The sequence below is a fragment of the Hypanus sabinus genome, chromosome 23 (assembly GCF_030144855.1).
Source record: "Hypanus sabinus isolate sHypSab1 chromosome 23, sHypSab1.hap1, whole genome shotgun sequence".
Lineage (NCBI taxonomy): Eukaryota > Metazoa > Chordata > Chondrichthyes > Myliobatiformes > Dasyatidae > Hypanus > Hypanus sabinus.
In genome coordinates this window covers 13,296,086-13,320,630 of record NC_082728.1, presented here as the reverse complement: position 1 = coordinate 13,320,630, position 24,545 = coordinate 13,296,086, and the positions used below count along the sequence as shown (strand labels likewise).

The window sequence follows — 24,545 nt, the reverse complement described above, 5'->3', positions numbered from 1 at the left end:
GCTCACCAAGTTGTAGAAAATATATTAATAAGAATGAAAGAACTTATGAAGATATTGCCAGGATTTGAGAACCTGAGTTATAGGGAAAGGTTAGGAAGTTATGCCCTGGAGCGTAGAAGAATGAGGAAAGATTTGATAGAGGGATACAAGATTATGAGGAGTATAGGTTGGGTAAATTCTAGCAGGCTTTTCCCTCTGAGGTTGGGTGACACTACAACAAGAGGTTATCGGTTATGGCGAAATATTTAAGGAGAACCTGAGGGGAACTTATTCATTCAGAGTGTGCAAGAGAATGGAACATTCTGCCAGTGCAAGGGGTGAGTGTGGGTTTGATTGCAACATTTAAGAGAAATTTGGATAGGTGCATGGATGGGAGGGGTATGGTCCAGGTGTAGATCAACAGGGCTTGGCAGAATAATAGTTTGGCATGGAGAAGATAGGGCAAAGGGCCTGTTTCTGTGTTGTAGTGTCCTGTGACTCTATGTAAAACAAATGGGATCAAGTGGGTGATAGTTGCCATGGATTCAGTGTTTCTATGCTGCATCCCCATAACTCTGGGGCTCCAAGGAAAGGTTTGTGTTAATCACAGCTCATCAAAGGGACTCTGCTGCCCAGTGCCCAGTCACAGGTAGGATTCTTGTGGTGCCACCAAGCCTGACGACTTGTAAGAAAACTGCAGACAGCCACTAACACCCTGTTTTACTATATTCTGAGCGGAACCCTGAAGGCACACACTCAGCGATTCAGGACCAGCTTCCTTCCCTCTGCTATCTGATTTCTAAATGGACATTGAACCCATGAACACTACCCCACAACATTTTTCATTTCTAATTTTTGCTCTACTTATTTAACTATATAAATACCTGTATACACACACAGATACTTACAGCAATTCACAATTTTTTCCTCTCTATTATCATGTATTGCATTGTACTGCTGTAACAAATTTCCTGACATATGTCGATGATATTAAACCTGATTCTGACTCAAACTAAACAATAATGGTTGATGTGAGGATACAACACTCAACAATTATAAAGAGGAAAGGATTATTTAAAACTACTTTAGAGGTTAAGGTATGGATATGGAATAAAATGTGTGTAAATGCATCAATACAAGCTTGCTGAGTGTTGTGGATGTACTGTGTTGGTGCCAGAATGCGTAGCAATACACGCAGGCTGCACCCAACACACCCTCGGGTGTGTTAGTTATAAATGTAAATATCCCATTTTAGTGTATGTTTCAAAGTACACATGACAAACAAACATGAATCTAGACCTACAGTTTCAAGGAAGACTACTTGCAGCTGTGAAAATATTCTGACCTCAGAAACTTTCCCAGAATCATATTCAAATTTCTATTTGGAGGCAGCATAATAAATTAGACAAGTAACTAAACTTACGTCCTATCAAATACACTTTCTTTAAAAATAGACCCAGTGTAATGATCCAGTGAATTTTTTAAATGTTTTATGTCAGCTGACTGCACCAGCCAATATAATCACTTTAAGTCCTATAACTACATGCTTGCAATCTCTGTAAGATTCTTTTCCTACATTTCTTACTTAGTGATCATTTCTGAATGTAGCTCAACTACCAGTGGCTGTTGGGTGGCAGGGTAAAGATACGTCTCTACCAAAGGAGGTGTAAGGTGCTTCTTCCCTCTGCTTACCTGCAGGTCACCCCTGGGCAAGGTGTAGCACCAGCTTAGCCCCCCTCGATCAGGGTCGTGTGAAGCCATGGGAGCAGCTGGTGGTTATCACCTGGTTATGCGACCACTGATGTGGGGCAGGCAATCTCTCAGGAGAATTGATAATGGATGGGGGTCACCCATCTTGTAAAGACGCTGCCCAGAAGAAGGCAATGGCAAACTACTTCTGTAGAAAAATTTGTCAAGAACCATCATCATGATGAAACCATGATCACCTACATCATATGACACAACTCATAATGATGGTAAGTGGTTGTGCCTTCAGATGTTACAGTTTCCGGCTCTAAATCTCTGCATTTAACCCTCCAAAAAGGCGATCCTTAAAACGATCTCCCCTCTCCATGCCACCGATGTTGTCCAAGGGAAGGGCAAGGGCCGATACAGCTTGGCACCAGTGTCGTCGCAGGAGTTGCCAGAGCGAGGATGATTGCCTTAGGGACTCCAGCTCCAGATTTGTCCTCAGGGTTTACTCCCGAAGCCTTTCCCATGAGTGGGTGTGGCCGCAAGGCAGCAGAGGTTTGAGATCAGAGTTTTCCCTCTCTCAGATGGACTGCCTTCCCAGGCTGATGAGCTCCATCTACCCGAAGCACTGGTTTTAAGGCACCAGGACCCGCCTTCGCCCCTTCTCCTGTCCGTAGAAACAGTTTGGCTGGGCTTAGAGGCTAAGCCACACAAGAAGACCAGGAGTTGGACTTGGTTGTCAGAGGCTATTTGAGGCGCACACCGTGAGGAGCACTTTTAGGTGGTGGGAGCTTGTCCTCACCACCACTCCTCGGGTTGACAACCTTGGAATTTACAATGACTCTACCCATGAACCTATATTTTTAATCTTTTTGCATCACTTGATCATATATATTTCTTATTATTTATAGATTTTTAGTATTGCACTGTACTGTTGTCCCAAACAACACATTTCACAACATATGCCAGTGATATTAAACCTGATTTTTATTCTGATTCTGATAGTGTCATTGTCATCCCTCTAAAAGTACATGACCATAGCCAATGTCAATTTTCTTCAACGATATTCCTGTGAAGCACTTTACGATGGTTAATTTCACCAAATGTTCTTTACAAATGAACATTCTTATTTTAGTTAAGATTTTCTTTTTAACTATAAAATAATATTAACACTTCTTTTCTTTATATTAATTTATACCTGTCTTTTTCTTTTGATCTGCCTTCACTTATCTAATCATTACCAAAGTTACAAGAAAGAAAAAAAACATACAGCATGTTCTTGATCTTTTTGAAAAATGTAGTCACCTCTTTTTAACTCTCATCCTCATTGCTTTGTACAGATTCATCCAACACAGTGGAGCGATGAACAAAAATCCGAATTGAACCGGTTACTATGGCAGCGAAGGCCAGAATCCACCAATAAAAGGCGACTTTTCAGTGAGGGACAGCTGAAAAGGAGCTGTGTCCTACATAAGTGTCCAGTAATCCAGATGTATTCTGAGAGAGGTTTAACACTATATGGGCTCCGTTGAGACAATGCTGTACAGAAACCGTCCGAGTGGTGCGAGATGTCTTCTTCCCTTTGCAACTTTGGTTTTATGGAGTGCCATTGCCAGAGGAGGTAGGGAGAGAGTCTGTGGGGTCACTTTGCTTTCATTTGAATCTTCCATTGCTTTGTGAAATTCTATGAAGAGACTGCACGTCATTCCTTGCTGTCGAGGCAGCATTCTATACATGTTTACAGTGAAAGACGAGACAAAATCAATATTTCATTGCTTTGTGGCAGCACAGAATCGTTGGCTTGTTTGAAATGTAAAAATGTCATGAGTGCAACAGACATTACAAATGTCTGCAAAGTAGATTGCTTAAATCTAAATCCATTTTTTAATTTTCAAAATAGTAGATTAGACATCAAGTGGAGTTAGAGTATGAACGGAGTCTAGAAGATTACTCATAATCATTGTTTTCAATAACAATTTTTAACTGGAAATGTTGTCTTAATTCAATAGGCCTAAAGTTTTAAAATATTATTTCAATTTGTTTCGATTCAAATGCAACAAGATCAGAATCTACAGCTATAAAACAGTGAGAGTGTACATGATGTTTTGAGAAAAGTGACGATCAATTTTCCACTGAGGTTGGGTGAGACTAGAACCAGAGGTTAAAAGTTAAGAGTAAGAGGTGAAATATTTAAGGGGAACAACTTCACTCAGATGCTGGTGAAGAGTGTGCAATGAGCTGCCAGTGGAAATGGTGGATGCAGGTTTGATCTCAACATTTAAGATTATTTTGAGCTAAGTATATGGATGAGAGGAGTATGGAGGGCTATGGTCCAGGTGTGGATCAATTGGACTAGGCCGAAGAACAGTTCAGCATGGACTAACTGGGCCAAAGAGTCTGCTTCTGAGCTGTAGCGTTCTATGACCACGGCAAAATGATGCTCAGCAAAATTGAGGCTCACGGAATAACAGAGTCATGACCAGCATGGATAGGGAGTTAGACCATAATAAGACCACAAGACATAGGAGCAGAACTAGGCCATTCAGCCTGTCGATGTTGGCCTAAAGTAGAAATTACATAGCAGAGCAGTGAATATACAGTAGATAGTAGTGATCTCTGCGGTCATACTGGAACCATTGTCTTTCCAACATGCCAATGACAGACTTGGATGTGCAAGGCAAAATTCCCCGAAACCAGAAACTGCCATGCACCAGAAGAACATTGAATATTTGTTATCGTGCAGCACTGATGGGAATTAATCAGTCATTTCCTCAGGGTTTTTGAATTGTCACAACCTTTTCCTTTATTCATTCAGCGATGTGATTATTTCTGGTTTGAACACAGTTCAATTTGAATCTGGAGACACATAGAGCATACTAGTTAGGGTGTCAGGCTTTCTACCCAATAGGACATTAATGAACCTAATGAATTTTTAAAGCATTCCTATTGTCATAAGACCAGCTTCTTTTGTTAAAATCAAATTTTTAAGAATTTAGTTCCTTGAAATCAAACTTGGTTTGAACGTTGGGGTGTTGTGAATGAATCACAAACACGAGGAAATCTGCAGATGCTGGAAATCCAAAGCAACACACACAAAATGCTGGAGGAACTCAGCGAGTCAGGCAGCATCTATGGGAAAAAAGTAAACAGTGGACGTTTCGGGCCAAGACCCTTCATCAAGACGAGAAAGGAAGGGAGAAGGAGTCAGACGAAGAAGCTGGGGGGATGGGGAAGAAGTACAAGTGGATACTTGGCTGTGGTAGTGGGCTTTTGTGTGATCGACTACTCCACTGTAATGTCTCTTCCAGGGATGCCTACTCAGAAGAAGTTTAAATCTTCCCTTCAACAGGAGTTTAGTGAAACTCTCTTTCACTTCTCCCCCTCTGGAATCTCTGCTGCCCTCCAACTCTTCAACCATGTGATCACCCAGACCCAGCACCACAGCCACATATCCACCTTGTAATTCTTCCTCTCCGCCCCCCCCCCAACTTCTTCGTCTGACTCCTTTCCCCCTTCCTTTCCAGCCCTGATGAAGGGTTGATTTCAATTGTTTATTCTTTTCTGTAGATATTGCTTGACCTGCTAGGCTCTTCCAGCATTCTATGTGTGTTGCGGGTGGTGGTGTGAATAGTGTGAACAGTTGTCTCAGGCTACAGGAGCACACTGATAGGATGCAGAGCTAGGCTGAGAAGTGACAGATGGATCTCCATCCAGAAAAGGTCAAATTTGAAGGCAGAGTACAGGGTTAATGGCAGGATTCTTAGCAGTGTGGAGGAACAGAGGGATCTAGGGGTCCACGTCCACAGATCCCTCAAAGTTGATGGGCTGTTTAAGAAGGCGTATGGCACGTTAGCCTTCATTTTTTGGGATGTGGAAGCTTTAGAGAGGGTGCAGAGGAGATTTTCCAGGATGCTGCCAGGAACAGACAGAATGTCTTATGAGGAAAAGGTGGTGAGCTGGAGCTGGAGCTTTTCTGCTTGGCGTGAAGGAGGATGAGAGGTGACTTGACAGAGTGTATAAGATGATAAGAAGGATAGACAGCGTGGACAGCCAAAGACTTTTTCCCAGGGTGGAAATGACCAATACAACAGAGCATAATTTTATGGTGATTGGAGGAATGTATAGGGGAGGAGTGGTCAGAAGTATTTTTTTTCCATGCAGAGAGTGGTGAGTGTGTGGGATGTGCTGCCAGAGGTAGGGGAGAGGCAGATACATTAGGAACATCTAAGAGACTCTTAGATAGGCACATGGATGAAATAAAAATGAAAGATCATAAGATCATGGAGCAGAATTGGGCCATTTGGCCCATCAAGTTTGCTCTGCCATTTCATCATGAGTGATCCTTTTTTACCCCTCTCAGTCCCAGTCTCCTGCCTTCTCCCTGTATCTCTTCATGCCCTGACTAATCAATAATCTATTAACCTCTGCCTTAAATATACCTAATGATATGGTCTCCACAGCCTCCTGTGGCAACAACTTCCAGAGATTCAGCACTCCCTGGCTAAAGAAATTCCTCCTCATTTCTGTTCTAAAAGGATGCCCCTCTATTCTGAGGCTGTGCCCTCTGGTCTTAGACTCCCCCAGCATAGAAATGCAAGAGGGAAGGGATAGGTTGATCTTGGAGTAAGTTAAAAGGTCAGCATTTCATCATGGGCCAAAGAGCCTGTACTGCACTATACTGTTCAATGTTTTATGTAAGTCCAGGGAAATACAGGGGAGCTATATGTTTCAGTAACAGTCTTTGCACACCCCAAGGCACAGCATAGCCACACAACAAAATGCTGTGAAAGCTGGCAATTTAAGATATAGATTTGAGAGGGATTGCAGGGTTAATGGGGATGGGAGATTCAGAAAAAGTAAAATATTAAGTATTAAACACCTCACATATTTACTTCATGATTGTGAAAACAGAGTAAGTGGCAGAGAAGTCCTCCCCAGCACTGAGTGGCATCCACCATCATTCAGACCGTGTTCTCTTCTCACTACTTCCATTGGACAGGAGATACAGGAGCCTCAGGTCCCACATCACCAAGCTCAGGAGCAGTTACTACCCTTCAGTCATCAAGCTCCCTAACCAGTGTGGATATCTTCACTTATCCTAACTCTGAACCGATCCTATAATCTACAGACTAACTTTCCAGGACTGTACAACCCGTGTTCTCAGTATTTATATATTATTATTATTTTTGTACCGACTGTTTCCTTTTGCACATTGCTTGCTTATCAGTCTTTTTGTATAGATTCTTTAATTCTATTGTATTTCTTTGTTCCAGTGCGAATGTCAGCTAGAAAATGAACCTCAAGTTAGTATCTGGTGGCAATTATGTACTTGGATAATGAATTTATTGCGAACTTCAAATTTATTCAAGTTTATTGCATCTGCACAAATACACCTAGGCACAGGTACAATGGAAACCTTACTTGCAGCGATATCACAGGAACATATATAAGCAGCATTTACAAAAAAAAAATTATATACAATTTTTACAAGAAAGAATGCAATTCATTCAGCCTTTTGGTTCCATGCTAGCTCCCAAGGGAGCAATACTGATTGTCTAAGACCATAAGACATAAGAACAGAATTAGATCATTTGATCCATTAAATCTGCTCCACCATTCCATCATGGCTGATTTACTATCCCTCACAACTCCACTCTTCTGCCTTCACATAACCTTTGATACCTCTACTAATCAAGAGCCTATCAACTGCCATTTTAAACATATGCCATGACTTGGCTTCCACAGTCATTTGTGGCAATGGATTCCACATTCTCTCCTACATGTTCCCATGAACTCCATTTTTCTTTGCAATTGGCTTATATGGGAGGGTCATTTGCAACAGATTGTTAGAATTCCGGGTGTGGGGAGAGTCTTTCCAGGACTCAGGATTGCTCTTGGGCCTGTCCAACGCAAATCCAGTTCAAATCCACAAAATGTAAACTAGAATGGATATAATTACTGCCACTGTATAAAATTATTATCCTTCCTTACTTTTCACAAAAAACACCAATTTTAATAAAGATTATTCAAGAAAATCATGAGTCAGTTTGGAGTTTCCTCTCAAAACAAAGGTTTTTAAAAAAATGTTTTAGGACATGAGTGCCACAGGAAGAGCGACTTTTCTTATCCATTGCCAACTGCCTGTCTAAAGGCAATTAATTCTTGAACATCTTAATGAAAGTACTCACAAAGTGCTATTAGACAGGGAGTTCCTGGAATTAGGCTCAGCAGTGATGAAGGAACAAGATATATTTCCATGCCAGAATGATTAAAGAGGTTGTAGCACCACTATGAAACAACCAACCTTGTCCATGTCAACCATCAACACCCATCTAAACTTGTCCCACTTTATCCCTTACACCCCTATCAACTCCTGTCCTACCCTACTGATCATCTTGCCACCTACATGGGGGGAGTGTGTCAATTTATAGCAGATAGTTAATTTACCGACCATCGTATCTTTGGCATTTGGGAAGAATTCAGATCACCTGTGAAAGATCCAGAGGAATGACGTGTAAAACTCCACACAGGTGTGTGACTTGACAGGAGAACCTGCAGTTGTTGGTGCTCCCATATACTGGAAGCCTTCCTTTTTCCTGCTGGTAGAGATCAAGAGTTTGAGAACTACTTTTTCAAGGTTCAAATTAAATTTATTATCCGTACATATATGTCACCATATACAACCCTCAGATTTGTTTTCTTGCAGATACACACAGTAAATCCAGGAAACACAGTGAAAGACCGTACCCAATGGGACTGACAAACATCAATGCGCAAAAGACAACAAACTATGCAAATACGAGAGAGGAAAAATAATGTAAAAAATAAATAAACAATGAATATTGAGAACATGAGATGAAGAATCTTTGAAGGCGAGACCATAGGTTGTGAGAACAGTTCAGGGATGGGGTAAGTGAAGTTGGGTGTAGTCATCCCCTCTGGTTCAAGAGCCTGATGGTTGAGGGGTAATAACTGTTCCTGAACCTGGTAGCGTGAGTCCTGAGCTCCTGTGCTTTTGAAGTAGCCTAGGCAACTGCATTTGTGGATTGCATCAGGGCAACTGGTAATGGGGCTGGACAGGGTCTCAATCAAATGGATTCCTTTCTACTTAGTGGGAGGAAGCATAAAGTAGCAGTGGAAAGGTGCTTTTCTGATTGGAAGCCTGTTACCAGTAGTGTATCCCAGAGAGTGTTGCTGTGACTCTTGTTCTTTCTGATATGCATTAACAACTTGACTTTGAATGCAGGAGGTATGATTAGTAAGTTAGCAAGGATGCTAAAATTGGTGGTGTCCTGGATAGCAAGGAACATTGTTTAAGGCTACAAGACATAGATCAGATGGACAGTTGGGCAAAGCATTGACAAGTGGACATAAGACATAGGAGCAGAATTAGGCCATTCAGCCCATTGAGTCTTCACTGTCATTCGATCATGGTTGATTTATTATCCCTCTCAACCCCATTCTCTTGCCTTTTCCCAAAACTTTTAACGCTGTTACTAAACAAGAAGCTATCAATCTCCGCTTTAAGTATACCCAATGACCTGGCTTCCACAGCATGTCAGTGAAGGATGAGGGATTGTGAATGGAAATGAATAATGTTCAAACGTCAGTGACATCCCCACTTTTGACCTTACCATGGAAGGTCACTAATGAAGCAATGGAAAATGGTTACGCCTTGGGCAAGTGTTACAGGAGCCTTAGGTCTCACAACATCATGTTCAGGAACAGTTAATACCCTACAACCATCAGGGTCCTGAAGCAGCATGGGTAACTTCACTCTGAACTAATTCTGGAACCCATGGAGTAACTCTTAGGGACTTTTTACAACTCATCTTCTCAGTATTTTGTTTATTTGCACCATTTGTCACCTTTTGCACATTGGTTGTTTGTGAAACTTGGCCTATTTCTGTATAGAGTTTTTTTTTGCTGGGTGCAAAAATAGGTTGTGATCCAAGAGCTTAGCTCTGCCTGGTGTACGGTGTTTTGGCCATGTAGTGAGAATGTGGTTCTGCGCTGTGGCTTTTGCAAGTTAGAATCTGTTTCTGAAGAACCTTGCAAAAACCGATGCTGTTTTACTGAAGTTCCCATGGTTGTGACTGTGGATTTCAGCTGTAGTAGTTCTAAACGGGAATATCGATGGTTCCCATCGGAGCTGCACACAAAGAATCTCCACTTTCCAGCGCCATCTTGGGGGTAGTTATACCTGGTGTTGTCAGCCTTTCTGCACTCCTTATTAGAGCAGGAGTGAACCCCTGACCATGGGATGAAGGCTGCTCCAGTTGTCTGCTTTTGGGCATTTCCATTGTCACTGATGGTCACCAGTGCCTCAGGTATAGCCAGCTTTTAGCTGCCAGAGTCAGAAGTATTTATTGCATGAGCCTTGAAACATGCAGTGAGATGTGTCATTTGCCTTAACAACCAACACACCTGATGGTGTGCTGGGGGCAGCCCACAAGTGTCATCACACATTCTGGCATCCACATAGCAAGCCCACCATGTCCAGCAGACCAACACAACAAGCAACAAGTCAACAGCAAACCAAACCCCATTCCAACACTCCCATCCACCCAGGTACACGGAGAGTCCTCCAACCTCAGGGCAGGCTTCCAGCCTCCAGCATCGGGTTTCGACCTTTGGACTTCCAGTCAATCTGTGGGCTCCAGTTTTTGTTATCGAGCCCCGGAGCAGCTGATGACACGACCAGAACTCCCAGCTCGAACTCCAGACACACTGACTGACCACTCCTTATGCCTCCTGCTCATATGGACATCCGATCCCAGGGACCTGGGACGGCCTCACATTCACACACGTGCTTATCACTGGCCTCTGAACACAAAGCCAAATCCTAACTTCTAACACCCTCACATCACTGTCCCTAAACACTAACCTGGCCCCTAAGTTCTCTCTCTAATCCCAAAACAACTGAGACCGAATCATGACCTCGATGGAGACCGCAGCTCAGGTTCAGGTAAGTTTCTGATCCAGATTCCGTTTCAGATTTATTTATCACATGTACTTGCGGTGAAATCGGTCACTTGCATTAACAACCAACACATCCAAGGACTGATTGGGGCAGCCCGCAAGTGTCAACACACATTCCAGCACCAACGTGGCCCGCCTACAATATTCAGCAGAACAACACAAGCAACAACAACGATAGAATGAAACAAGACAACAACAGCAAAACAAGCCCCTTTCCCACCCTGCCCCTCTCTCTCACACACAGATAGGCTTCCAAACCCAGGAAAGGCCACTTCTGGCCCTCTGGTTCTTGGCCACGGACTTTCAGACTGGACCTTCAGACCTCTACTTCTGAACTTGCTGACTTTTGGTTTTTAAACTTTTCTGTATTGTACTGTACTGCTGCTGCAAAATGACAAATTTCATGGCAAGTGTCAGTGATATAAAACCTGATTCTGATTCTGAACCACTAAGTGGTGATTGGCAAAGACGTGAGAAGCCGATCACTTGAAAGTCAGCTCTCCAAGCCCGTCTAAAGTTGAATAGATTTGTTGTTTCTTCTCTTGCAGTTGAAGTATTTATTTTGAAAAGTGTACAAAAGAAATCCCAAAAGGCATGTTGTTTTATGTAAATGAAACTTCTCCGCTAAATGTGGGCCGATGTATAATCAGTTTCCAATGCAAATGAGTTTGAATCCATTCAAATCTATAGTGCGTGTCTTTTAGATATTCAAATAAGTTCACATTTTTTGCTACAACATCACTGTGACAGAGCCAGTACAAATGATGGTCAGGCTCACTAAAGTAATCCAAAAGCTACTGGTAGAGCCAAAATATTAACTATTCAAATTTCAATGTGCTCAGACATGTACACTTTTAACAATTTTCTTGATCTATATATTAATGAAATCTAATCTAATGATTTCTGAATCCATCTTATTCAACTACTGTCTGAACATTCCATTGTTAATTTGCCCTCCAGTGAGTGTCAACTAAAAAGTAGTGGTAATGACCTAGTCAAACATAGTTAAAGCCCTCTTAACCATTGAACACATCGACATGCATGAACACTCCTGCATGAAAGCTGCATCCATCATCAGGGTCTCCCATCACCCAGGACATGCTCTCTTCTCACTGCTACCATCAGGAAAAAGGTAGATGAGCCTCAGGACTCACAGCACCAGGTTCAGGAACAGTTACTACCCCTCAACCATCAGGCACTTGAACCAAAGGGGATAACTTCACTTGCCCCATCATTGGCGTGTTCCCACAACCAATGGACTCACTTTCAAGGACTCTCCACTTCGTGTTCTTGATATTTATTGCTTATTTATTTATTATTATTATTCCTTCATTTTGTATTTTTACAGTTGTCTTCCGCACACTGGTTGAACACCCAAGTTGGTGGGGTCTTCCATTGATTCTGTTATGGTTATTATTCTGTAGATTGATTGATTGTTTGCACAAGGTCGTATATGGTGACATATATGTATTTTGATGATAAAATTTGCTTTGAACTTTAGAAGGTACATATTAGCAAAGGACACCAAGATGTTCTAACAACATTGTCTGGACAATGAGCCAATAGGAGCATTTCGAGAGTGAGCAGACAGAGAAAATCATTTAGAAGTTGTGAAATACGGAGCAGGAGGACTTGCCTGGCAGGTAGGTCAGGCTGGATGCGTCCTCCGCTCCCAGAGATGGAGAAGTAAACCAAAGCGAGGGAGGATAAAAGAATATGCTGAGCCAATATCACAGGTGGATGACTGATACAGAGAAATAGCAGCAACATTGTGGGCCGAATGGCTGTGCCATTCTATGCCCTAAATCAAGATACCAGAAGTTGTAGAGTTCATTGCAGAGTCCAGAAGGCTGCAGCATGTTCATATAGAAGATGAGATGTTGTATTTCAAGCCCATGTTCAACCTCACTGTAGCACTGTAACAGCAAGTGAGTTTCACACACACAAAATACTGGAGAAACTCAGCAGGTCAGGCAGCATCCATGGAAATAAATAAACAGTCAACATTTCAGGGCAAGACTCTCCTTCAGGCAGTGAAAAGGAATGAATTTCTTTCTTTCAGTTTGATTTGATGTTGAATCAACTGAGGTACAAAAAGTCAATAAAGTATTGTATGAATTAATGGTTTAATGGGCTTATGGTCCAGTGGGACCCACTGTTCACTCTGACTAAACTGCTCATGTGTATCAGCAACAGACACTCACAAAGTCAAGGGTTATACAGTCAGTGGCCTCTTCATTAGGTACATCTGCTCGATAATGCAAATATCTAATCAGCCAATGATGTGACAGCAACACAATACATAAAAGCATGCAGGCATGGTCAAGAGGTTCAGTTGTTGTGCAGACATCAGAATGGGAAAGAAATATGATCTAAGTGACTTTGACCCTGGATAGGGCAGTACGACCAACTGCTGATCTCCTGGGATTTTCATGCATGACAGCCTCTAGAGTTTACAGAGAAAACTAAAAGAAACATCCAGTGAACAGCAGTTCTGTGGAAAAAAGTGCCTTGTTAATGAGAGAGATCAGAGGGGAATGGCCAGATGGGTTCAAGTTGACAGTAACTTAAATAATCATTCCGGTGTGCAGAAGAGCATCTCTGAGTGCACAACACGTTGAACCTTGAGATGGATGGGCTACTGCAGCAAAAGACCATGAACATGCAGGAGGTACTTAATAAAGTGGCCACTGAGGGCATTTTATGACACTGAGTCTGTTGAAACCTGCAGATTTGCATTTGGTCTCTTGCAGAATGTTATATTACATGTCAACATTATTGTCAGTCTTGTTCACAAGGGATAGGAGAATTCCCATGGAAAACAAGCAAACAATGAAACCTCAAAGACCATTGACAATGACTCTTCCACTAAAATAACAAGATCTAAGTCATTAGTATTGTGTGCAGTTCTGGTCACCGACCTATAGGGAAGGTAACAATAAGATTGAAAGAGTGCAGAGAAAATTCACAAGCATATTGCCGGGACTTGAGTTATAGGGAAAGATTGTGTAAGTTAGGATCTTATTCCCTGGATTGTGGGAGAATGAGAGGAGATTTGACAGAGGTATACAGAATTATGAGGGGTACAGAAAGAGTAAATGCAAGCAGGCTTTTGCCACTGAGCTTGGGTGAGACTACATCTAGAGGTCATGGATTAAGGGTGAAAGGTGAAATGTTTAAGGGGAACATGAGAGGGAACTTCTTCACTCAGTGAGTGCTGTGAGTGTGGAATGAGTTGCGATTGGGAGTGGTAGATGCAGGTTCGTAGTGGTAGTTAATAATGGTTTTCTGGTCCTGGTCCCACATGGAAGGAGTTCACTTACTGTACAAGGAGAGTTATCAGTAAAGTTGGGCAGAAGATCCTGCGTGTTGCCATGCTGGTGTGCTCTGAACCTGCCCCCCCCCCCATAGTGAACACAACAGATTTGATTTCAACACCCAAGAAAAACTTACGTACATGGATGAAAGGGGTATGGAGGACAACGGGCCAGGTGAAGGTAAATGGGAATGGGCAGAATAGTTTGGCATGGTATAGATGGGCAAATGGCCCATCAAACGGCTGCTGTGTTCTACGACTTGTAGTGTTTCAGTTTGTGATATGCCTCCTCCAGCCACACACCCAGCGCCTCTCTGGACCCCATGTCCAGCCACATTCACTGACCAACCTTGCACACAAGTTCCTGCCCTTTTGATACCCTGAAACAAATTCAAAGATTCGCTCGGGGCTAAATTTGCGGATGTGCAGATAATAAGCCAGTGAATAATGAGGGCAGCGTGTACAAGAACTTTGACTGTAGGCAATTGATTTTTCAGGGGAACTTGTTACAAAGTAGATGTGTTTAGTGGAAAATAAATGATTGATTGGGTGTGGAGGTCAGGTCAATATAAAAGGACAAGTAGCAGAGAAAAAGAGTTATCGAGTTGAACTGTATGAAAATGGGCCACTCAGCCCATCGAGTCCATGCTTGCATTCTTGCCTCATTTATACTAATCCCATCTACCTACGTTAGGTCTGAAATGCTCAGCAGGTCAGGCAGCACTGATAGAGAGTGAAACTGAGTTGTCTTAGGTTAATGATCTTTTATCAGACCATTTGTTGTTACTTTCTCCTTACATCATGCCTGATCTAATAAGTATTTGCAACAAATTCTGTTTTATAAAAAGACTATCATACGTTTTTTGTTGTTACATGACAACAGTGCCTTTGTTTTGAAGGAATATCTTTGCTCTGAAATGTCCTGAAAAGGCTGCAGGAGACACTTGGCGAGAGTGCCAAGGCAGCATAGTGGTTGAACACTATTACAGCTCGGGGCTTTCTGGAATTCGGAATTTAATTCCAATGCTGTTCTGTTGGGAGTCTCTGTACATCCTCTCTTTGGAATGCACGGGTTTTCTCCAGGTTCTCCAGTTTCCTCCCACAATCCAAAGACGTACTGGATAGATTAATTGGTCATTCTAAATTGTCTCGTGATTAGGTTGGGATTTATTGGGGGTTGCTGGGCACTATGACTCTAAGAGCTGGAAGGGCCCACTCCACACTGTATTGTTATATAATATAAAATGTGAAGCTTTTGAAGTTTGCAGATGACACCACCGTCATCGGACTCATCCAGAACAGTGATGAGTCTGCATATCGACAGCAGGTGGACCAACTGGCGCTCTGGTGCAGTCGGAACAATCTGGAGCTGAACACACTCAAGACAAAGGAGATGATAGTGGATTTCAGGAGACATCCCCCCGTTATGTCCCCCCTCACAGTCCTCGGCAGCCCTGTGTCCACCGTGGAGAACTTCAGGTTCCTGGGAACCACCATCTCTCAGGATCTGAAGTGGGAGCAGAACATCAGCTCCATCCTGAAGAAGGCCCAGCAGCGGATGTACTTCCTGCGGCTCTTGAGGAAATATGGTCTGCCTCAGGAATTGCTGCTGCAGTTCTATACTGCAGTCATTGAGTCTGTGCTGTGCAGCTCCATCACTGTGTGGTTTGGAGCCGCCACCAAGCAGGATAGAACCAGACTACAGCACACAGTGAGGACTGCCGAACGCATCATTGGAGCCTCCCTGCCCTCTATTGTGGACCTGTACTCTTCCAGGTTGAAGAAGAGGGTGGGGAACATCATAAAGGACTCCTTCCATCCTGCGCACGGACTGTTTGAACTGCTTCCGTCTGGTAGGCGCTTCAGATCCCTCCAGACTAAGACTAATAGGCACTGGAGAAGTTTTTTCCCTACTACGGTCACTTTGCTGAACAGTTAACTGCCAGTTAACCGTCGGCTAACTATTACTTGGATTGCACTGCTTGTATGTATAATCTATATTTTCATTTATATTTATCATTATTATTGTTATGAGCAGAGAGACAACATCTGCCGGAAATAAATTCCTTGTATGTGCACAGGTACTTGGCGATTAAAGTCTGATTCTGATTCTGATAAAAATAAAGTCTTCCCGCTACATTTTCTTTTGTAGTGTTCTGTGCTCTTAATTCATATGTTTATTCTGCTTCTGACCTTATGATAGACAGTTCAAACATTACCTTCAATGACAAGTGGAAAGAACGATATAAAAAATCGAATGACGTCTTCATTAACTGTGTGACGCTCCAAATAAATCGAAACACAAGGCAACACACGCAAAATGCTGGAGGAACTCAGCAGGTCAGGCAGCATCTATGGAAAGGAATAAACAGTTATTGTTTCAGGCCAAGACCCTTCTTCAGGACTGAGAAGGAAGGGGGATAAATAAAAGGGTTGGGAGGGTGGAGAGGAAAGAAGCTAGCTGGAACATGATTGATGAAGTTAGGTGAATGGGAAAGGCCAAGGTCTGGAGAAGAAGGAATCTGATAGGAGAGGAGACAAGACAAGAAGAGAAAGGGAAGTAGGAGGGGACCCAGGGCGAAGTAATAAACAGGTGAGAAGAAGAAAAAGGTCAGAGTAGGGAATAATGGCAGTGGGTGGGGGGGGGGGGGGTTAATAATTTGCTTATCAGAAGGAGAAATCAATACTCATGCAATCACATTGGAGGGTATCCAGACAGAATATAAAGTGTTGCTTCTCCACCCTGAGAGTGGCCTCATCGTGACACAACAGGAAGCCACAGACCAACACGTCAGAACAGAAACAGAAACTCAATGAAAATGTTTGGCCACTGGGAAGTCCCACTTGTGGCAGATGGTGCAGAGCTGCTCATTAAAGCATAGAGGAGGCTGTATCGGGAGCACCAGATACAATAGATGACCCCAGTGGATTGACAGGTGCAGTGCTGCCTCAGCTGGAAGGGCTGTTTGGAGCCCTGAAGGGAGGTGACATGAGGTGTATAGGCAGGTGTGGCATTCAGGTCACTATCAAAACACAGAACAAATGTTCAGTATGAGCCTGTTCGTGGTTTGGTTCTCTCTTTATTCAAGAACTCTGTGTCATAACATTTGAAATCAAATCAATTTTGAAGAACCTGTTAAACTTTTTTTTAAATGATTGACTGTTCTTTTGTTGTCTTTTTCCGCACAGCCCAGAAAATAGATCTAAACACTGAAAATGCCATTGCAACAATCAACCATTCTTCAATCCTTATTGATCACCTTCAGGGCCTCCTGCACAATTCCAACTCGAGTGATATCACACTGAAGGTCTACACAGGGAATTCGGATGAAGTCAAAGTGTTTCACACCCACCACCTTCTCCTTGTCCTTCAGAGTGATGTCTTTGAGGATCTCTTGCTGAATCGAAGTGTTACCACACTCATTCTACATGAAACATCTGAATGTGCTGTCCTTTTTGAGAACTTACTCAGGTAAATAGGTAATAACCTTGTGTAGGAAGTTATAAGGTACAACCTCCTGTACTTACTAACGTGGACACTGAGTGTATGCTCTTGGCCTTCTGCTACTGTAGCCCATCCACTTCAAGGTTTGACGTGTTGTATGTTCAAGGATGCTTTTCTGCACACCACTGTTGTAACCCTTGGTTATTTGAGTTACTGTCATCTTCCTGCTAGTCCGGCCACTCAACTCTGACCATTCTCATTAACGGCATTTTTGCCCACAGAACTGCTGCTCACAGTGTTTTTCTGCACCGTTCTCTGCAAACTCTAGAGACTGTTGTGCACGAAAATCCCAGGAGATCAGCATTTTCTGAGATACTCAAGCCACCCTGTCTGGCACCAACAATCATTCCCCAGTCAAAGCCGCTGAGATCACATTTCTCCCCCATACTGATGTTCGGCCTGAACAATAACTGGACAACTTGACCACCTTTGCAGGCTTTTACGCACCGAGTTGCTGCCATGATTGGCTGATTAGTTATTTGCATTAACGAGCAGATATACCTAATAAAGTGGCATAACTATAATGAACAAATCTTTTGAGGCAACCGGTGGATTTAGAACATAGAACAGTACAGCACAGTACAAGCCCTTTGGCTCATGATGTTGTGCCGACCCTTTAACATAGTCCAAGATCAATCCAGCCCTTCCGTCCCACATAGCCCTCCACTTTTTCTTTCATCCATGTGCCTATCTAAGAGTCCCTTAAATATCCCTAATCTATCTGCCTCTCCCACCACCCCTGGCAGCACATTCCATTCACCTGTGTAAATTTAAAAAAAAGCCTCTGACATCCCTCCTGTACTTCAAATTTCTTAAAGTTATTCCTCCCTGTATAGGCCATTTCTGCCCTGGGTAAGGGTCTCTGGCTGTCCACTCAACATATGCTGCTGATGGGCTTATATATATAGTCACTTCTCATCCTCCTTCTCTCCCTAGCTCCCTCAACCTATCCTGATAAGACATGCTTTCTAATCTAGGCACATTCTGATAAAATCTCCTCTGCATCCCCTCTAAAGCTTCCACATCTTTCCTATAAGGAGGTGACCAGAACTGAACACAATACCCTGAGTGTGGAATTAAACTGAGAAACAAGTTAAAAGGTACAGGCTTAAAAATTCAGCGGTGTGTCTTCAACGTTCAGTTGCTTGCTAGCCAGCACGCACATCCCTAAACCTACACTTGCCACTATGTTACAGAAGGAAGAGGAAGAAATACACAGATACTGGAATTTTGAAATAAAAGCAGAAATATGCTTGAAATTCTCTGTAGGTCAGTCAGGCAATATCGGTGGATAAACAATCTAATGGATTTTCTGATGGATTTTCATTAAGCTGTCTCTTTAGAAATCTATCAAACTGATTTTTGCCCCCATCTGTTTCTTACCAATGCTCTCTGACTTGCTCCATGCTTTTAAAAATTCCTGTTTTATGTTTGGAAAGGACCTTATTGGAATTTATTATTATTGGTTCAGAGGCTTAAGATCTTTTGATGAGAGAGAGCCTGCATAGATTTGTAAGGGGGTGTGTGTTTAGATCATAGTTGATGAACCAAACTGAATGTATTTTAAATATACTGTACAGATGTAAGAATAGGACACTGGCTGTGGTTATACTTTCAGTTGATTAGGTCTACCCTGTAAAAGACTGCCAGCTGGTACTGAATGCTACGGTATTGAATATTGGGTGGCAGAATGGAGATACGTCTCTACGACAGAAGATGTAAGGTGCTCCTTCTCTCCGGTAGCCTGCAGGTCACTCTTGGGCAAGGTGTAGCACCTGCTTAGCTCCCCCCTCACCCAATCAGGGTCACGAGAAGCCAGGGGAGCAGGTCGTGGATGGTCATATGTGGAGCTGGTACATATCACAAGTCCTGGTTATGCAACCACTGACACCAGGCAAACAATCTCTGAACAGTATTGATAACGGCTGGGTCACCCGTCTTGTAAAGACATTGCCCAGAAGGCGGCAATGGAAAACCCCTTCTGTAGAAAAATTTGCTTAGAACAATCATGGTCAATACCATGATCACCCATGTCATACGACACAGCACATAATGATGGTGATGGTGATTTAAGGCAAATTGTTAAGAAACTGAGACGAAGGGGAGAATACCAGTGGGCAGCATGGCGGCTCAGTGGGTAGTCATACTACCTCACCGTTGTAGCAGCCTAGGTTCAATCCTGACCTCCACTGTTGCCTATATGGAGTCGGAACCTGTCACCGGTAGTAGGTGGGTTTCCTTCTGCTGCTCCCGTTTCCTGCCATTTCCTAGTGACATGTTGGCTAACTGGACATCATTAGCTCTTCCCAGGGAAGGAGGGTAGTAGTAGACTTAGGGCGACGTTATTAGATGCATAAAGAATAGATTATAGGGAACTAGGTGGGGCAGAGGGGATTACCAGTGTGGACTCATTAGGACAAATGGTCTTATGCTGTAAGGAAAATAACTATTTATTGTATTTTGATATAATGATACAATAATGGCAGAAGATTGAAGAGAATCTAATTACAACTTTCAGAACATTGAAAGGCCTCAATCAGGGTTCATGCACCCCTCAGTTAATGGCAGGGGTCCTTGACATAAAACGGTTTGAAAGCCCCTGGCCTAGGTAGGGCAGACATGTAGGGGGTGTTTCTAATAATGAAAGAGTCCAGGTCGAGAGGGCACAGCCTCGCAATACAGAGATGAGGAGGAGTTTCTTCAGCCAGAGGGTGGTGAATCTGTAGAATTCATTGCCACAGATGGCTGTACAGGCCAAGTCATTGGGTATATTTAAAGTAGAGTTTGGTACATCCTTGATTAGTAAGGGTGCCAAAGGTTACAGGGAAAAGACAGAAGAATGGGGTTGAGAGGGAAAATAAATCAGCCATGATCAAAATGGTGGAGGAGACTCTGTGGGTTGAATGAGCCAATTCTTCTCCTGGATCTTAGAGTCTTAACACCAGTCCAGGCAGCATTGTAACCACTATGGCTGGAATCATTAAATTTCATAAGGAAATATTCACGCAAATGAAGAGGCTCCATTGTAGAATTTTGGTATGGACAAATTGGACCTGAAAAGAAAGAACACTTGCTTGGGAACTAAATGGTACAACCAAGCTAATTTCAGTCAAGGTCAAATATAAATGACGACAAGGATGTTCCAGAAATAACACAATTCACAGGCTTGCTACTTGGGATGTATTATGTATCCAGCAAGCTAATGCCCGGAGATAACTGGATGTAGCACACACAAAATGCCAGAGGAATTCATAAAATTTGGCAGCATCTATGGAAATGAAGAAACAGTTGACACCTTAGGCCGAGACCCTTCATCAGCACTGGAAAGGAAGGGGGAAGAAGCCAGAATAAGAAGTTGGGGGGAGGGAAAGGAGTACAAGCTGGAAGGTGATCGGTGGGTCTGGGTCTGGGTCAATTCTAGACCTTGGGAGAAAGGGAAGGAGGAGTGCCACCAGAGGGAGGTGATAGGCACGTGAGGAGAAGAGAAAGAATAAAAGGGCAGCCAGAATGGGGAGTGGAAAAAAAAGGGAGAAAGAACAGAGTGGGGGAGAAATTACTGGAAGTTAGAGCAATCATGCTGTCAGATTGGAGGCTACCCAGATGGAATATGAGGTGTTACTCCTCCACCCTGATAACTGGATGTGCGCACTGCTATCAAAGAAACTGCATGTGTTCTCCAAGTACATTCATCGAGTTTTAATTGTGGAAGTACTTTTGAGTATATAGATCAGCTAATAGATGTTTAACAGGAGACTCCTTCTTTGTTTTCACAGGTACTTGTACAGTGGTGAAATCACAATCCTTTTGAATCAAGTTATCCCACTGCATAAACTAGCCACCAAGTACCACATTACAGCCTTGCAGCATGGTATTCTTGAATACATGAGCCAACACCTTGCCAGTGCCTTGCCCCGAGGCCATGTGGTCAGTTGGTATCATTACTCACTCAAAATAGGTAATGAAGACCTACAGGAGAGGTGCAAGCGGTTTCTGGCTTGGAACATGTCCAGCGTCATTCACAGCCAAGAGTGGCAAACCATCAGTGACGATCTGATGGTCGCCCTGCTTCAACGCTCCGATCTGGTTGTGGAAAGCGAACTGGAGATTTATTATGCAGTTGAGGAGTGGATAAAGAAGAACCACCCCGACATCACAGTAACAGAGACTGTCCTCAAGTCAATCCGTTACGCCATGATCAGCCCGCAGCACTTGTTCCACATTCAGAAGGAATCACCCATCATGAATGAGTTTTACAGTTTAGTCCACAACTTACTTTTCCTCACTTTCCAGTTTCATTCCACCACACCTCTTGTGTTTGCCAAATATTTTGATGTCAACTGTAGCCTCTTTATACCAAGGAATTATCTGTCTAGTTCCTGGGGTTCCCCATGGGTGATCAATAACCCTGCCCGAGATGATCGTAGCACCAGCTTCCAAACCCAGCTGACACCCAGTAGCTCTGACAGTGGCAGGAAAGTGACCTGGAATGCCCTCTTCTCACCGAGGTGGTTGCCCATCAGCTTCAGGCCCTCATATTCATCGCCAGCGAATGGAGCAGTACAGGCTTACAGCCCTGAAGATGGGAGGCCGCGGATCGTAATCAACCCAGCTACTAACAGCGTCAACTTCGCAGGAGTCAGCTTCCAGAAGACTATCTTGGTGAGGGTGAAGCAAGAAGGGAGGTCCTATGTGAAGCATGTGTATAACTTCCACCAAAGCACTGAAGAAACTGGTGACTTCCTCGTCCGGGCCGATCTCCAAAAACGCTCTTCAGAATACTTGATTGACAATTCCCTTCACCTCCACATCATCATTAAACCCATTTACCAGTCGCTGATTAAAGCAATAAAGTGATTTCGTTCAGAGGATGACGTTCATCCAAAAACAGTCTCAGTAAATAAAGTCCAGTACGTGCAGAAAATAGGAAACCCTTATTGCTTAATATACACTGCCTATACAAAGCATTCAACCCCTCCCCCCTAGAAGTTTTCACCTTTTGCAGGAATTACAGCTCAATTCTGTGGATAGGTCTCTGTCAGCTTTGCACATCTGGACACTGCAATTTTTTTCCTTTCGTCTTTACAAAGCTGCTCAAGCTGTGTCTGATTGCATGGGAATCATGAGTAAACAGCCCTTTTCAAGCCCAGCCACAAATTCTCACTTAGTCTCTCCAGGACATTAACTTTGTTGTTTTTCAGCCATTCCTGTGTGGCTTTGGCTTTATGCTTGGGGTCATTGTCTTGCTGGAAAACAAATCTTCTCCCAATTCGCTGTTCCCTTGCAGACTGCATCAGGTTTTCATCCAGGATTTCCCTGTAATTTGCTGCATTTTACCCTCTACCTTCACAAGCCTTCCAGAGCCTGCTGCAGTTAAGCAACCCGAGAGCATGATGCAGCCGCCACTATGCTTTATGGTACGGGTGTTTTTTGATGATGTATGGTGTTTGGCTTACGCCAAATATGGCATTGAGTCTGATGGCCAAAAAGCTCAATTTTGGTTTCTACAGATCATAGAACCTTCTTCTAGTTGACGTCAGAGTTTCCCACATGCCTCCTGGAAAACTCTAGCCAAGAGTTCATTTGAGCTTTTTTCAACAGTGGCTTTCACTTTGCCACTCTCCCACAAAGCTGCAACTAGTGAAGCACCCAAGCAATAGTTGTATGCGCAGTCTCTCCCATCTCAGCCATTGAAGCTTGTAACTCCTCCAGAGTTGACATAGGTCTCATGGTGGCGGCCTCCCTCACTAGTCCCCTTCTTGCATGGTCACTCAGTTTTTGAGGATGACTTGCTCAAGGCAGATTTACAGTTTTGCCATATTCTTTCCATTTCTTGATGATTGACTTAACTGTAATCCAAGAGATATTCAGTGACTTGAAAATTTTCTTGTATCCATCTCCTGACTTGTGCTTTTCAATAACCTTTTCACAGAGTTGCTTGGAGTGTTCCTTTATCTTCATGGTGTAGTTTTTGCCAGGATACTGACTCACCAGCAGTCAGACCTTCCAGATACAGGTGTATTTTTGCTATAATCAATTGAAACACTTTGACTGAACACAGATCTCCAAAAACAGATCTCCATTTAACTAATTACGTGACTTCTAAAACCAATTGGCTGCACCAGTGATGATTTGATGTGTCATATTAAAGGTGGTGAATATTTATGCAATCAATTATTTTGTGTTATATATTTGATATTTGTAATTAATTTAGATCACACTGTAGAGATCTGTTTTCATATTGACATGAAAGAGTCTTTTCAGTGTCAAAAAAAAATTAAATCAGCTGTGATTCAATGCTGTAAAACGATAAAGCATGAAAACTTCTGAAGGGTTGAATACTTTTTATAGGCACTTTATACACTTTAGTATAAAAGACTCTGTCCCTCTTCGATGGTTGACTTTCCAAATATCCATAATTGATTGTACATTTTTAGTATTGATGTACAATCTCATCTACCCGTGCCCTACAACAAGCCTATTAGTAACTGAATCTCTAATACATAGATGGCTGCAGGTAGGTGAGAGTGAATGCATGAGCAAAATATTGAAGCATTGATATACCCCTGTGAAATGCAAATTGAAGATTTTATAATCCATTCCATTTATTAATAAGGTAATAAAAATCGAGGTCAATTGTGACCTTGTCTATTTGGTGTCTATTGGGTGACTATTTTCCTCCTCTTTCAAGGATCATATCATTGCCCAGGGCAAAAACACAAGAGCTTCCAGAATAACACACACAAAACGCTGGAGGGACTCAGCAGCTTCAATGGAGAGGAACAAACAGTCGATGTTTCAGCCTGAGTTCCTTGATGGTGCCATAGTGGTTAGCACGATGCTTTACAGTTCAGGAGACCTGGATTCGATTCCCGCCGCTGCCTGTAAGGAGTTTGTATGTCCTCCCCATGATCGCGTGTGTTTCCTCTGGGTGTTCTGGTTTCCTCCCACAGTCCAAAGATGTACTGATTGTTAGATTAATTGGTCATTGTATATTGTCCTGTGATTAGGTTAGGATTAAATCAGGGGAGTGCTGGGTGTCGTGGCACGAAATAAAGGGCTGGGAAGCTGATA

The 24,545-nt window shown here is 42.9% G+C and overlaps 1 protein-coding gene across 1 annotated transcript; it reads left to right on the top strand.

Moving 5' to 3' along the window:
* The first annotated feature begins 1,741 nt into the window (after positions 1–1,741).
* Positions 1,742–23,933, top strand: btbd17b (BTB (POZ) domain containing 17b). The gene is made up of 4 exons (XM_059948402.1): positions 1,742–1,955; positions 3,012–3,292; positions 17,159–17,441; positions 21,248–23,933. Exons 2-4 carry the CDS (start codon positions 3,190–3,192, stop codon positions 22,326–22,328), a joined length of 1,467 nt encoding a protein of 488 aa, XP_059804385.1. The 5' UTR covers positions 1,742–1,955; positions 3,012–3,189; the 3' UTR covers positions 22,329–23,933.
* Positions 23,934–24,545: the final 612 nt, after the last annotated feature.